Source organism: Galeopterus variegatus, unplaced genomic scaffold (assembly GCF_000696425.1).
Source record: "Galeopterus variegatus unplaced genomic scaffold, G_variegatus-3.0.2 Scaffold5066, whole genome shotgun sequence".
NCBI lineage: Eukaryota > Metazoa > Chordata > Mammalia > Dermoptera > Cynocephalidae > Galeopterus > Galeopterus variegatus.
The window spans coordinates 70,097-82,658 of NW_007731177.1; the positions used below are offsets into that span (position 1 = coordinate 70,097).

The following is a 12,562-nucleotide window of genomic DNA, read 5'->3' on the forward strand; positions in this document are numbered from 1 at the left end:
CCCCCCCCCAGCTCAGTCAATACTTGAATTCCCATCATGGGCACTTTCAATCCTGAATGCTGGGTCTTGGGCTTTTTATTCATCTTTTCACAAAATGTGGGCTTTTAAAAAAAATATTCCCACAGTGATGTTAATTTTTTTTTAATCCCTGTCCCCAGGGAAGGTGGGAGCTGTTGCTAGACCCATCTGAATTAGGCCATTTTCCCTCCCTTCCAACAACACCGTACAGATCCTGCCTCCACCTGATTCCCCCCAAAACACTGGGGGCAGGAGAACTGGATTCAACTGCCAGCTCTGCAACTAGCCAGCTCTGCAACTAACCCTGGGGCCCCAACCCACCCCTGCCTCCTCAACCCGTGTCTCCACAAGTATGACTCCACATGGGGTGGTGACTAGACCCCTCCTGCGTTTCCCACAGCTTACAGCTTCTTCCCAGCCCCAAGGCTACCCAGTATTTTATCGTCCAGACCCATGGCAGGGCCACTGGGCAGGACAGGGGGATGGGGGGAAAGACAATGTGGACACTGTTGTTGTTTTTTTTTAAAGAAAAATACAGTTTATTTCAGGCTTACAGTAGCTTTCCGAGCACTACTGTGCTCCATCCGTCCATCTGTTTGTTTGTCCAAAGTACCAAGTTGCTAGGGTGGGCCCAGTAACCGCTCCCTTGCCAAACTCTGAAGCTCAGCTCCCAGAAAGCTGATTCCAAGGCTACTCAAGCCACAGATTAAACAATAAGGTATTACTTATTAAGGTCTTGAGCCTCATCCCTGGACTTAAATCAGATGGGATAGACAGGAAAGAAGATGGAGGAGACAGAAAAGAAAGCCCAGCTCTCCCAAGCTCACCACCTAGCCCAGGTCTCAGAATTCCCAAGGAAACTCAGGGCTGGAGGCTGGGCTGCAAGAAGGGGACATTCCTGGGAAATTCCAAGTTCTGGGCAGGGGTACAGAGCTACTTTGTGTGGGCATGGTGGGGTAAAGAGGCACCACAGCTACTTTCATTCGAATCTTCAACTATTCTCTCTTCCATGTGCATGTTCATCTCACTGACCCAGCCAGCCCCCTGGTGCTGAGTACTAGTTCTCCCACTGGTCCTCTTTCTTCACAAATCCACCTGCCCATTGTCAGTGTCTTAGCTCCTTCTCCAGCCACATCCAAACTCACTAGTCCCCCTTCTTCACAATTACTGCACCCAAGGGGCACTGTGCTGGGAAACCTGGCCTCATCACTCAGATGGTAACTTGAGGCCTGAGAGGGTATGGTAGATCAGGCTCCACCACCCCCAAGACCAAAGATCCCTAGGGCTTTTCTTCCCCTGGAGGGAGCTGGACAGGGGAACAAGGGAGAGGATGGGGGATAGGTAACCAGTCCAGAGGTCTACAGCCCTCCAAAAAAGTCCTTATAATAAACAAGTCTCAAAACAACCAGCCAACGAGGGCCCAAACCATTTCCATTCCCATTCATTTCTTTCTCCGGACAATGGTCCAGCCATCTTCCACTATATCTTCTTCCTTAATAGTCTGGGAATCTGGATCAGAGGGTTCATGCTGGGGGCAGACCCCATCTGTAGCAGCCCCATCATTCATAGCTGTGACCTGGAGGAGAAATACAAGAGAGAGCTAAGTAAATTGGCCACTGGAGACCCAGGCTCTGCTCCCAGCTTTTCCAGGATTGGCTGTGTGACCTTAGGAAAGTTCCCTGACCTCTCTGGATAATACCACCACTAACAACCCCCCTCATCACTTCCCTATGAAGTTGCTCTCCCAGAAAATTGAAAACATCTGTATCCCCCCACCCAAGGGGCACCCCCCTCACCTCCATTTCTTCCACACTGTCTGCACCATCTTCATCCTCATCAGTCTCTCTGGCTGTCCTAAGTGCAGTTGCTGTGACCCTGCACTTTCTTTGGGTGATGTGGAAGGCCATCTCTCTCAAAGCAGCCCCGTCACCCTTCTGGAAGTGGTGGAACATGGTCTGCAGCTGCTGGCTCACCTACCAAGAAAACAATCAACCGGCTTGGATTTTCCAGAGAATCTAGTATACAATCAGCCCATGTTTGTATCACAAGTAGGGAAGGGGATGGAATTTCCCAGAAGAGAATGGGGCTCTTTCCTCCCCAAGGAGTTCACCAATGAAGCAACCACATCTGAAGGGGTCAGGTGAGGTCCTGAAGCATCGAAGGTAGGCTTCCTAGCGGAGAAAGCACTAGAACTGTGCTCTGAAAGAGGGAAGATATAAAGGGGAAGGTAGTCTCATCAAGGGGAGCAATGTTAACCACAGCAAGGATGAAAATGTACCTAGCCTGACCTGCCCTTGGGAGGAACAGGCCTGGCTGGGAATGATATATGGGGAGAAACAGAATAGAGGCAGGGTTTGGAAAGGCCTTGGAAGACTAGACTTTTTCTCTAGGCAACAGGGAGTCATAGAAGGGTCTTGGGCAAGACCCAAGAGACGAATGGTTACAGCCAAGAGTCTTGGGGAGAAGAAAGACTGCACGCAGGGAGATGGCAGTTGTGTCCATGATAAACTCACCTGGGGCAGACTCCCATCCTCCACAACCGTATCAAACTCATTGGTCATCAGCTCTCCCAGGAAGTCCTCCACCTCATCTAGCTCCAAGTCGGCTGAGTAGGAAAGAATAGGGCCTTTAGGGTCAAAGACCAGCCAAATTCATGACCCCGACCACTACTCTTCAATACCTACTTAGTGGATCCGCATCTGATTGGTGGGTAAAGACCCAAACAGTGAGCCTTTCACTCACCAAAGTGCTCTGCATTCTAGGTTTTAACATGATTTTTTTTTAAATCCACTAAATACTAATACCTAATTTCCAATCTCTTAAACACTACCAAGCCCTATAATCCTGCAGCCCCAGCCTCCTCACACTCACCCTCTTTCATCTGGCCTGTTCTAACTGGCCTCCCCTCTATGTGACCTTAAGCCACTCTGAGTCTCAGTTTTCTCATTTTTAAAGTGGGGCTAATAGTGGCTTCCCTGAAGGTCTGTTATGAGGAGTCATCCAACACAATGCCTGGCACAGGAAAGATCCATAATCCATGTTAATTTCCATCACTCAAGGGCTAAAGTTTTGGAAGTGTAGAGACCCTTCACAACTGTGGCTCCACTGATATAGGAAGCCACAGACCAATGGATAGGTAAGAAGAAATGGAGGTAGTACTTCCAATGATAAAACTGTCACACCCTGACACCAACATCCTACTGTGTGATGTTGGCTGAGCCCTCCTGTCTGGGCCTCGGTTATTTTATGGGCCCATGCTCTACTTTTTCTGAATTAGAGAATAACTCAAGAAACTCTTCCACAAATCTCCTTGCCCTCTCTTCCTTGTATATGCTCTCCCTGGGAGAGCTCATCCATCCCCTTGTCTTTCCCTACCACTCAAACCTAATACAGTCAGCCTTCATTATCCTTGGGTTATGCATCTGCAGATTCAAGCAACTGAGGATCGAAAATATTCAGGGGAAAAAAACAATAAAAAGTAACAATACGACAATAAAAAATAATACAAATAAAAACCAATACAGTATAGCAAATATTTACATAACATTTACATTGTATTAAGTATTACAAGTAATCTAGGGACGATTTAAAGTATATGGGAAAAGGCTGGCCGGTTAGCTCAGTTGGTTAGAGTGTGGTGCTGGTAACACCAAGGCCTAGGGTGCTGGCCAGCCACACACAAAAAAATTTTTTTTTTAGGGCCGGCCTGTGGCTCACTCGGGAGAGTGAGGTGCTGATAACACCAAGGCCCCGGGTTCGGATTCTATATAGGAATGGCCAGTTTGCTCAATGGTTGAGCGTGGTGCTGACAACATTAAGTCAAGGGTTAAGATCCCCTTACTGGTCATCTTTAAAAAAAAAAAAAAATTTTTGTTTTTTTTTTAAATAAAGTATATGGGAGGATGTGCATAGGTTATATGCAAATACTACACTATTATATCAGGGACTTCAGCATCCACTGATTTTGGTAACCTCAGGCGTCTTGGAACCAATCCCCCACAGATACTGAGGGACAACTGAAATCCCCCAAATCCATCTCCAACTCAGACTACCCTGTGCCTGAATGTTTCGCAGGTTCCTCAGACCCTCCATGTCCAAAGCCAGATTCATCACCTTACTCTCCAAACCGGCTTCTCATCCATCCTCCAGGGTTCCTCCATTCCATGAAAGGCACCTAATCTACCCAGCAACTCAAACCAGAAACTTTCCTCTTCTTCCCCCGCCCGTCTATGGCCAAGCAATCTCCAAGGCCCTAATCCGCCCCTTCTTTTCCATGACTACTGCCACTGCCCTACTTCAGGCCTCATCATTTTTCTAGACAAAAACAGCTTTCTCATCAGTCTTTCCCTGTCCAGTCCATGCTCCGTACTGATTACATCCTGAACTTTCTAGCCAGCAAATCCCATCCTGTTACTCACCTTAGAACCTGCCCATGAATTATCACCTACTGCAGTGTTTCATACTTTGCCTTTGAGAAATATGTATTCTGCTGGGTTTTAAGGGAAGCTGTCCACTGAAAGCTAATGGGAAACAAAGGCAAACAAGTTTCTTTTTAGTGGTTCTTATCCAAGCCTTTAATATGTTAATGAGTGTTGAAGAAAAGAGCTTTTCTTACATAATTTGACTGGAGAAGCTTTTTCTTCACTGAACATCTACTGGGACTAGTCTTCCATAGCATGCATTTTGGCAAACACTGGCCTAAAGTACAAAATCAAAGGTACATCAGGCCTTCCATGCCTTGCCCTTTTCCGGGAGGAGGAGGAGCGAGGAGGCTCCTTCACCCCCAATATGGCACACACCCTTACTCAAATAAAGCACATTACCTCCTCATACCACAGAACTTGAGTGTTGCTCTCTCTGCCTCCCCCACCTAGTTAACTCCTCATCTCTTAAGACCCAGTCCAATCACCACCTCCCCTGAGAAGGCTTCTCCCCAGTTTCATGTTACCCCAAGCACCCTGGGCTCCTCTTTATCAGCACACCTATCGTCCAGTGTTGTAACTGTCTGTTTACTTGTATTGATCCCTCACTAGATAGTAAGCTTTCCTGAGAGAAATGACCCTGCCTAACGTCATCTCCAAAGCTAAAGAATGAAGAATTTCGCAAAAACCATACTATGCAATGAGCCCTCTGCTGGGCCCCTCGTTCTTGTATAACTCTCAAGACAACCCTCAGATGTAGATCTTTGGTGTCCAAATAGCTACATGTGGTTACTGAGCACCTCAAATATGGTTAGGCCAAACTGAGATGTGCTAAAAGTATAAAATACCAGATTTTGAAAGTTTAACACTAAAAAGGTGTAAAATATCTCAATAATGTTTTATACTATTTATGTGTTGAAATATTTTGAATATACTGAGTTGAATGACATATATTAATACTTTCTTCTGCTTTTTAATTCATTAAAGTGGCTGCCAAACATTTTTAATTACATGATGTGACTCACATGATATTTCTATTGGACAGCGCAGGAGTGGATATTTTCTATACCCACTTTAGGAACTAGGAAACTGAGTCTTTAAAATGCCTTGTCAGGGCCGGCCCGTGGCTCACTTGGGACAGTGTGGTGCTGATAACACCAAGGCCACGGGTTTGGATCCCTATATAGGGGTGGCCGGTTAGCTCACTTGGGAGAGCGTGGTGTTGACAACACCAAGTCAAGGGTTAAGATCCCCTTACCGGTCATCTTTTTAAAAAAATAAAAATAAAATGCCTTGTCCATGATGATAACTTGAGTTAGTGGCACAGCCCGTAAGGCATTCGAACCCAGGACTCTGACTCCAAAGGGTATTCATTCCACCTCGCCTTCAGGTTCCCAACCTGCAACTGCTCAGAAGGAAGTGGAGGCTCTCCAGCACGCGGCTCCTATTTTCCACACCCCCGACAGACTGGTTGCAGCGCCTCACATTCACTCACCATTGCGAATAAAGTACTCCACCACCGCACCCCCCAGCCACTCGGCCTTCTCCTGGCTGTGCACGCCACCGAAGCCATTCTCCACAGCGATCTGCGAACAGAGGTCCAAGCCCACGTCAGCTTGGGAACCGGCCTAGGACGGCCTGAGGGTCCGCCGCTTACAACAACCATCCAAGCCTCAGGCGCCTCGCCCTGCCAGCTCCTGTTCTGCCCCGGCCCCTAACCTTGACCCTGCTGTGGCTCCACTCACCTGCAAGGCCGGCCAGGCCTCTAGTGCAGCGCGGACGCTGGCCCCGAAGAGAGCTCGTGCATCCTCCCGAGCGTCCGCCATCATCCGGTCCGGCCCACGTGACACCCAGGCGGCCCAATCCCTCAGCAGCTCGGCCCAGGCAGAATGAGCCGGAAGCCGAGCCTGAGAGCACAGGTTCGCTTTTCCGCGGACCTGGCAGCAAGACTAGAGCAATAGAAAAGCTTATCCGAGCGATCGATGACAACACCACAGTTACTCACTTGCAGTAACTGAATCAAAGAACGCCAGACGTAGACGACTTGTGGGGCCGTGGGTTCCGGATCCGTGGATACTGCGCAGGAAGGATGTGGAGAACTTATTACGGATACAGAATCCAGGCCCTGGGGCAGAGGACTCAGGGCGCATAGCCTAAAAAAATCTACATTTCAAGAAAGCATCCTAACATCTATAGAACACTGCAACTAACAACAGAATATACATTTTTCTGAAGTGCACAAGAACATTCTTCAGGACAGACAATATGGTAGACCATAAAGCATACCTCAATAGATTTAAAAGGATTAAAATAATACAAAGTACAGTCATCAGCACGTTACTGTACTCAATTCTGTAGGCAATTGTAACACAATGGTAATTGTTTGTGTATCTAAACATAGAAAAGGTACAGTAAAAATACGGTGTTATGATCTTATGGGAACACTGTCATGTATGCTGTACATCATTGACCAAAAGGTTGTAATGACACATGACTGTACATTCTGTGACCACAATGGAGTGAAATTAGAAATCAATAACAGAAAAAAAATGAAAAAGATTTTTTAAAAAAGAAATCAATAACAGAAACCTGTAAAATTAACAAATATGTGGAAATTAACACACTCCTAAATAAGCAATGGGTCAAAGAAAAAAAATCACAGGGAAAATTAGAAAACACTTTGAAATCAATGAAAACAAAAACATAGCATACCAAAATTTATGAGATGCAGCTAAAGCAACACTTAGAGGGAAATTTTCAGCAATAAACACCCAAATTAAAAAAGAGGAAAGAGCTCAAATTCACAACCTAAGCTTTCACCTTAAGACACTAAAAAAAGAAGAGCAAAGTAATCCAAAAGCAAGCATAAGGAAGGAAATGATAAAGATTAGAGAAGAAATAGATGGAACAGAGAATAGAAAAATAACAGGAAAAAAAAAGTGAAGACAAAAGTTAGCGATTGTCAGGTTGAGATCACAGATCCCTCTGCCCCATCCTGTGCAGGTCATGAGTCAGGTAGTTGAAAGAAGATTCTGGCAGCCTTAGGCACAACGGACATGCTTTATTCCAGACGTGAGCTCTGCCAGCTCTCCCTGCTCCGCTGACCCCCAATACAGAGCAGTTGTCTCTTACACTACAAGTACACAATAGTGGCAATAAGCCAAAGATTACATAAGCACACGTGCGCAGTTACACTTCTCTTATATCACTTGTTCACAGCATACAAGCTGAAATGTGCTGAATCGTGTTCTGCCTGATAAGAGGCGAGGAAACCTGACTAAACTGTTTCTATTTTCTTTACAGCAATTTGAAAAGATCAAAATTTATGAACCTTTAGCTAGATTGACTAAGGAAAAAAAATAGCCAAATTACTGAAATCAGGAATGAAAGAGGGGACATCACTACTAACCAGTCAAAAAAGACCACATATTGTATGATACCATTTATATGAAATGTACAGAATAGGCAAAATCTACAGACAAAAAACAGATGAATCGTTGCCCAGGGCTGGAGTGTGGGAGTGGAATAGAACATGACTCCTAATGGGTTCAGGGTTTCTTTGGGGGGTGATAAAAATGTTCTTTTGTTGTTGTTGTTTTTTGGCGGCTGGCCAGTAAGGGGATCCAAACCCTTGATCTACTAAAAATGTTCTAAAATTAGATGTGGTAATGGTTGTTGTTGTGGGCTAAATTGTGGCCTTTCCCTCAACCCCCATTCATATCTTGAAGGCCTAACCCCCGCCCCCCAGTACCTCAGAATGTGACTGCATTTGAAGATAGGGCCTTCAAAGAGGTAATTAAGGTAAAATAAGGTCATATGGGTGGGCCCTAATCCAATATGATTGGTGTCCTTATAAAGAAGAGATTAGGACCCAGACAGAGAGACAACCAAGTGAACACAGCGAGAAGGCCAAGGAGAAAACCAAGGAGGAAATCAGAAGAAACCAAACCTGCTGACAGCTTGATCGAGGACTTTTAGCCTCCAGAACTATGAGAAAATAAATTTTTGTTGTTTAAGCCACCTAGTCTGTGGTATTTTGTTACAGTAGCCTTACAGTTTAGTCTGTAAATATACTAAAAACCATAGAACTGTAGACTTTAAATGGGTAAAATATATGGTATGTAAATAATATCTCAATAAAGATGTTTTAAGGCCGGCCCGTGGCTCACTCGGGAGAGTGCGGTGCTGATAACACCAAGGCCCCGGGTTCAGATCCCATATAGGGATGGCCTGTTAGCTCACTGGCTGAGCGTGGTGCTGACAACACCAAGCCAAGGGTTGAGATCCCCTTACCGGTCATCTTTTTTAAAAAAAAAATAATAATAATAATAATAAAGATGGGGTTTTTTTTGACTGGTAAGAGGATTGCAACCCTCGGCTCAGTGTCGTCTACACCATGCTCAGCCAGTGAGCACACCGGCCATTCCTATATAGGATCCGAACCCGCAGCCTTGGCGCTGCCAGCACCGCACTCTCCCGAGTGAGCCACAGGGCCGGCCCATAATAAAGATGTTTTAGAAACATATCATAGGTGATTACCTCAGACAGCAAAGGTTGCAAACTTTGGACCAGACTGTGTTAACAAACAATACTAACACTTCTGTGCTGAACGCTGCTGGGTCATGGAATTTGATGAGACGCTCCAGGACCTCCCAGTCTGGCATGCAAGACTGTCCAATGATAATAGACTATGATCAGTGCCCAGGGTGAATCTAGGTTTTTGTTTGTTTGTTTGTTTTTAAAGATGACTGGTAAGAGGATCTTAACCCTTGACTTGTCAGCACCACACTCTCCCAAGTGAACCCCAGGCCAGCCCTTGAATCTAGGTTTTAAAGGGCCCAAATCACATGCAATTTTGCAAGCCCTCTTTTTTTTTTTTTTTTTAAAGATGACCGGTAAGGGGATCTCAGCCCTTGGCTTGGTGTTGTCAGCACGGGGGGCAGCCAGTGAGCAAACCGGCCATCCCTATATAGGATCCGAACCGGTGGCCTTGGTGTTATCAGCACTGCACTCTACTGAGTGAGCCACAGGCCGGCCTTTTGCAAGCCCTCTTTAAGAAAATAGTACAAAATTAGGTATGAGAATATTTCCTTAGAATTACAAAAGAAATTACATTTTACAAATTACAAATTTGTAAATAACTGACAAATGCTACAAATATTTTTAAATACAGAAAAATATTCTGCTCCTTTGCATGAAGGTAAGAAAAAAAAGAAAAGAAAAAATCCAGAAAAATAAAAGTATTATTAATTGCCTGATTCATCTCTCTACTAATTTTTCCTACCTTTTTTTGGCTATAAACTCTTTAATATCCTCCTTATGTGACTATTATTTTATAATGTTTTTTAGAGAGAATACAAAGTATTCAATTGATTTTAATTCAATTCAGTTGATCAAATTTTTTATTATAGTAGTTTAGAAAAGTTACAATTTCATAACTTGTTACTAGTAATGTAAATTTTAAGACTGTTGTCAAATTTGGGAAAACCTCTAGTTTCTTGTACGTGAGCTGCAAGACTTCAGGGCATTTTAACTTTTCTTGTGCAGTGACAAATCTTAAATACTCTTCAAATTGACCATGCTAAATAACCAGAGATTTTGGGCCGGGCCCATGGCGCACTCGGGAGAGTGCGGCGTTGGGAGCGCAGCAGCGCTCCCGCCACGGGTTTGGATCCTATACAGGGATGGCCGGTGCGCTCACTGGCTGAGTGTGGTGCGGGCGACACCAAGCCAAGGGTTGCGATCCCCTTACCGGTCACAAAAAGGACAAAAAAAATAATAATAATAACCAGAGATTTGGAAGTGGCCTGTGTAAGTGTGGGGCCCTGAGACTTAAGCTTTTTAGTTATAATCATCTCTGTGCAATGTTAGAGGAGAAAGGAGCACAGGGGCCCATGGGAGTCCAGCAGAGGGCCTCTGACCCAGACTTGGGGGTTGTGGCAATCATTTCGGAGATGATGCGTGAGCTGATTTGTAACGTTTGAGTGGAATTTTTTCAGGTGATGGGGAGTTTGTGTGTATGGGGGAAGGGTATGTTACTAAAAGGAGAAAAGAGCCTTCCGTGCAGAGGAAACAATGTTTGAATACACAGAGACGGGAAAAAATACGTTGTGTGCTGATAATTACCAGTATCCCCAGACTGAGAATTTCAGGAGGCATAGGCTCCTCCAGAGCTCCAGAGCCTCATTTCCTTAGACTCAGCAACTTAGATTAAGTTCAGAGGTCCCAACGAAGATACTGAGATTAAGCACCTCAGTTTGAGTTTCCAGGTCACATCCAAATACACAGACACCCCAAACTATGCATGATGCTTTATACTTCCATGTTTCCCAGTGTAAGTACCCTACTCCAGGGCAAACATTTCAAACTAGGTTGAGTATTCGGATGGCCAGATTGATGTGTCCAAGACTAAACTCCCAAAGCCTAAGCCCAAACTCAACCCCCAGAATAGACCTCACATTGAGCTCCAAGATTGAAATGCAGATTTAATCACCACACTGAACTGCTAGTGTCTGAGTACAAAGGGTAGTCCCAGATAGAAATTTTCAGACTAGGACCAATGCCTGAGCCCCTAGACAGACTACCATAAAGCAGGTGGCCCAAACAGTTTCTAAACCAAACCCCCAAAATGATATCCCCATGAGTGTTCTCTTACCTTCACTGGGAGAAACCAGAGCTGAACAGTTCCTGGAATTCCCAGCTGCTGGGAATCATGCACAATGATGCCCACTTCCCCAGGCATTCATTTCATCTCTGGGAGCCAGGGGCTTCATAATTCAATAATTCATTTCAAAGATTAACCCTTCCAGAGATGTTGTCTGCTTTTATTTTTACTTATTTTTTTAAACAGGAACTTTCTGAAATGATCATATCAGCTGGTAGCAATCTGTCTTAGGTACACACTGAAAAATGCATACCATCTTGCAGCTCTGTGCCTGACATTTGAAGTTAGGAAGACCCAGCTTATCAGAACAGTGAGTTTGGGACATAAAGCTCAGATCACCCCTTAACCACATCTCCCTCCAGCCACATAGTCTTTATTTATTTATTTATTATAGATATCTGTGGGATAGAAAGTTGACTATCAATAGTTGTGTACAATGTGTGATGGTCAAATCAAGATAGCTTATTCATCATTACAATACATAATTGTTCTTTGTGTCCATTAACCAATTTCTCATTAATGCCCCCCTTCCTCCTCCCCTCCCCCTTTCCACCTCTAGTAACCACAGTTCTGTTCTCTTCAAAAAGAGGGAGGGTCTATGTTGGACAAAAACACCTGACACAGTCTGAATCCAGTGTCCCTGAGACAGTGAGGTCTCTGAGGAGAAGAGCTGATTGTATCCCCAGAAAGCCTGGTCACTTAGAGCTGCAATTTGAGGAACCTAAGGACCACACTGACCTGTACTGAAAGGTCGGGTCGGCAAAGCTTTGCTGTGTTATAGCCTAGCAGTGCCATATGGAAGCAGACTGGTGTTCAACAGCGACACTTTGTGGCAATGAGACACAATGGCAGGCATGGCAGTAGAAGCTTTTCTCCCCTGAGGCATGGCCATCAGGCCGACCTCCTGTGTAAGTAAGTTCCTGGATAAGCCAGAGGAAGAGAAGAGCCAAAGAGGGTGGTTCTGAACTTCTTGCTTATCTGGCGTGCAAGGGTGTATTAGTCCGTTTCTGTTGCTTATAACAAAATATACAGAACTGGATATTTTATAAAGAAAAATGAAATTTATTGCTTACAGTTTCTGAAGCTGGGCAGTCCAAAGTCCAAGGAACAAATCTGGTGGTGGCAACAGTGACCCCTCACATTGCAAGATGGTGTAAGCAGACAGAGCAGAGCAGAGAAACTAACCTCCTCATTCACTCTCCTTTAAAGCCCTCAGAAGCACACCCCTGACCACCATTTTTAATCCATGCACTATGGCATGGTCCTAATCTAATTACCTCCCCAAGGCCCCACCTTTCAATTACCATAATAGGATTTCCCACCCTCTTTCACACTGCCACAGTGGGGACTAAGTTTTGGAGGGACATTCAACCCGAGGCAGAGGGCTCAAACCAGTTTTCATTTAATTTGGAGAATTACAAAAGATGTGACTCTGCTAGCACCTCAAGAGCTGTGGAGC

General features: G+C 44.9%; 1 protein-coding gene across 1 annotated transcript; it reads right to left on the minus strand.

The window, feature by feature from the left end:
- Positions 1-530: 530 nt before the first annotated feature.
- On the minus strand, positions 531-6,268 carry TSR2 (TSR2, 20S rRNA accumulation, homolog (S. cerevisiae)). Its single transcript, XM_008588842.1, has 5 exons — positions 6,185-6,268; positions 5,935-6,025; positions 2,532-2,623; positions 1,815-1,991; positions 531-1,594 (listed from the first exon to the last, which is right to left on the minus strand). The coding sequence occupies exons 1-5, from the start codon at positions 6,266-6,268 to the stop codon at positions 1,460-1,462; spliced, it is 579 nt and encodes a 192-aa protein (XP_008587064.1). The 3' UTR covers positions 531-1,459.
- Positions 6,269-12,562: the final 6,294 nt, after the last annotated feature.

What these genes read in the sequence shown, in the direction of transcription:
- TSR2 (XM_008588842.1), bottom strand. Translation starts at nt 6,268, where the DNA reads ATGATGGCGGACGCTCGGGAGGATGCACGAGCTCTCTTCGGGGCCAGC. An exon ending in AGGCCTGGCCGGCCTTGCAG is followed by an intron (nt 6,026 to 6,184) that starts GTGAGTGGAGCC and finishes CTCTGTTCGCAG; the next exon opens with ATCGCTGTGGAGAATGGCTT. An exon ending in ACAGTGTGGAAGAAATGGAG is followed by an intron (nt 1,595 to 1,814) that starts GTGAGGGGGGTG and finishes TTTCTCCTCCAG; the next exon opens with GTCACAGCTATGAATGATGG.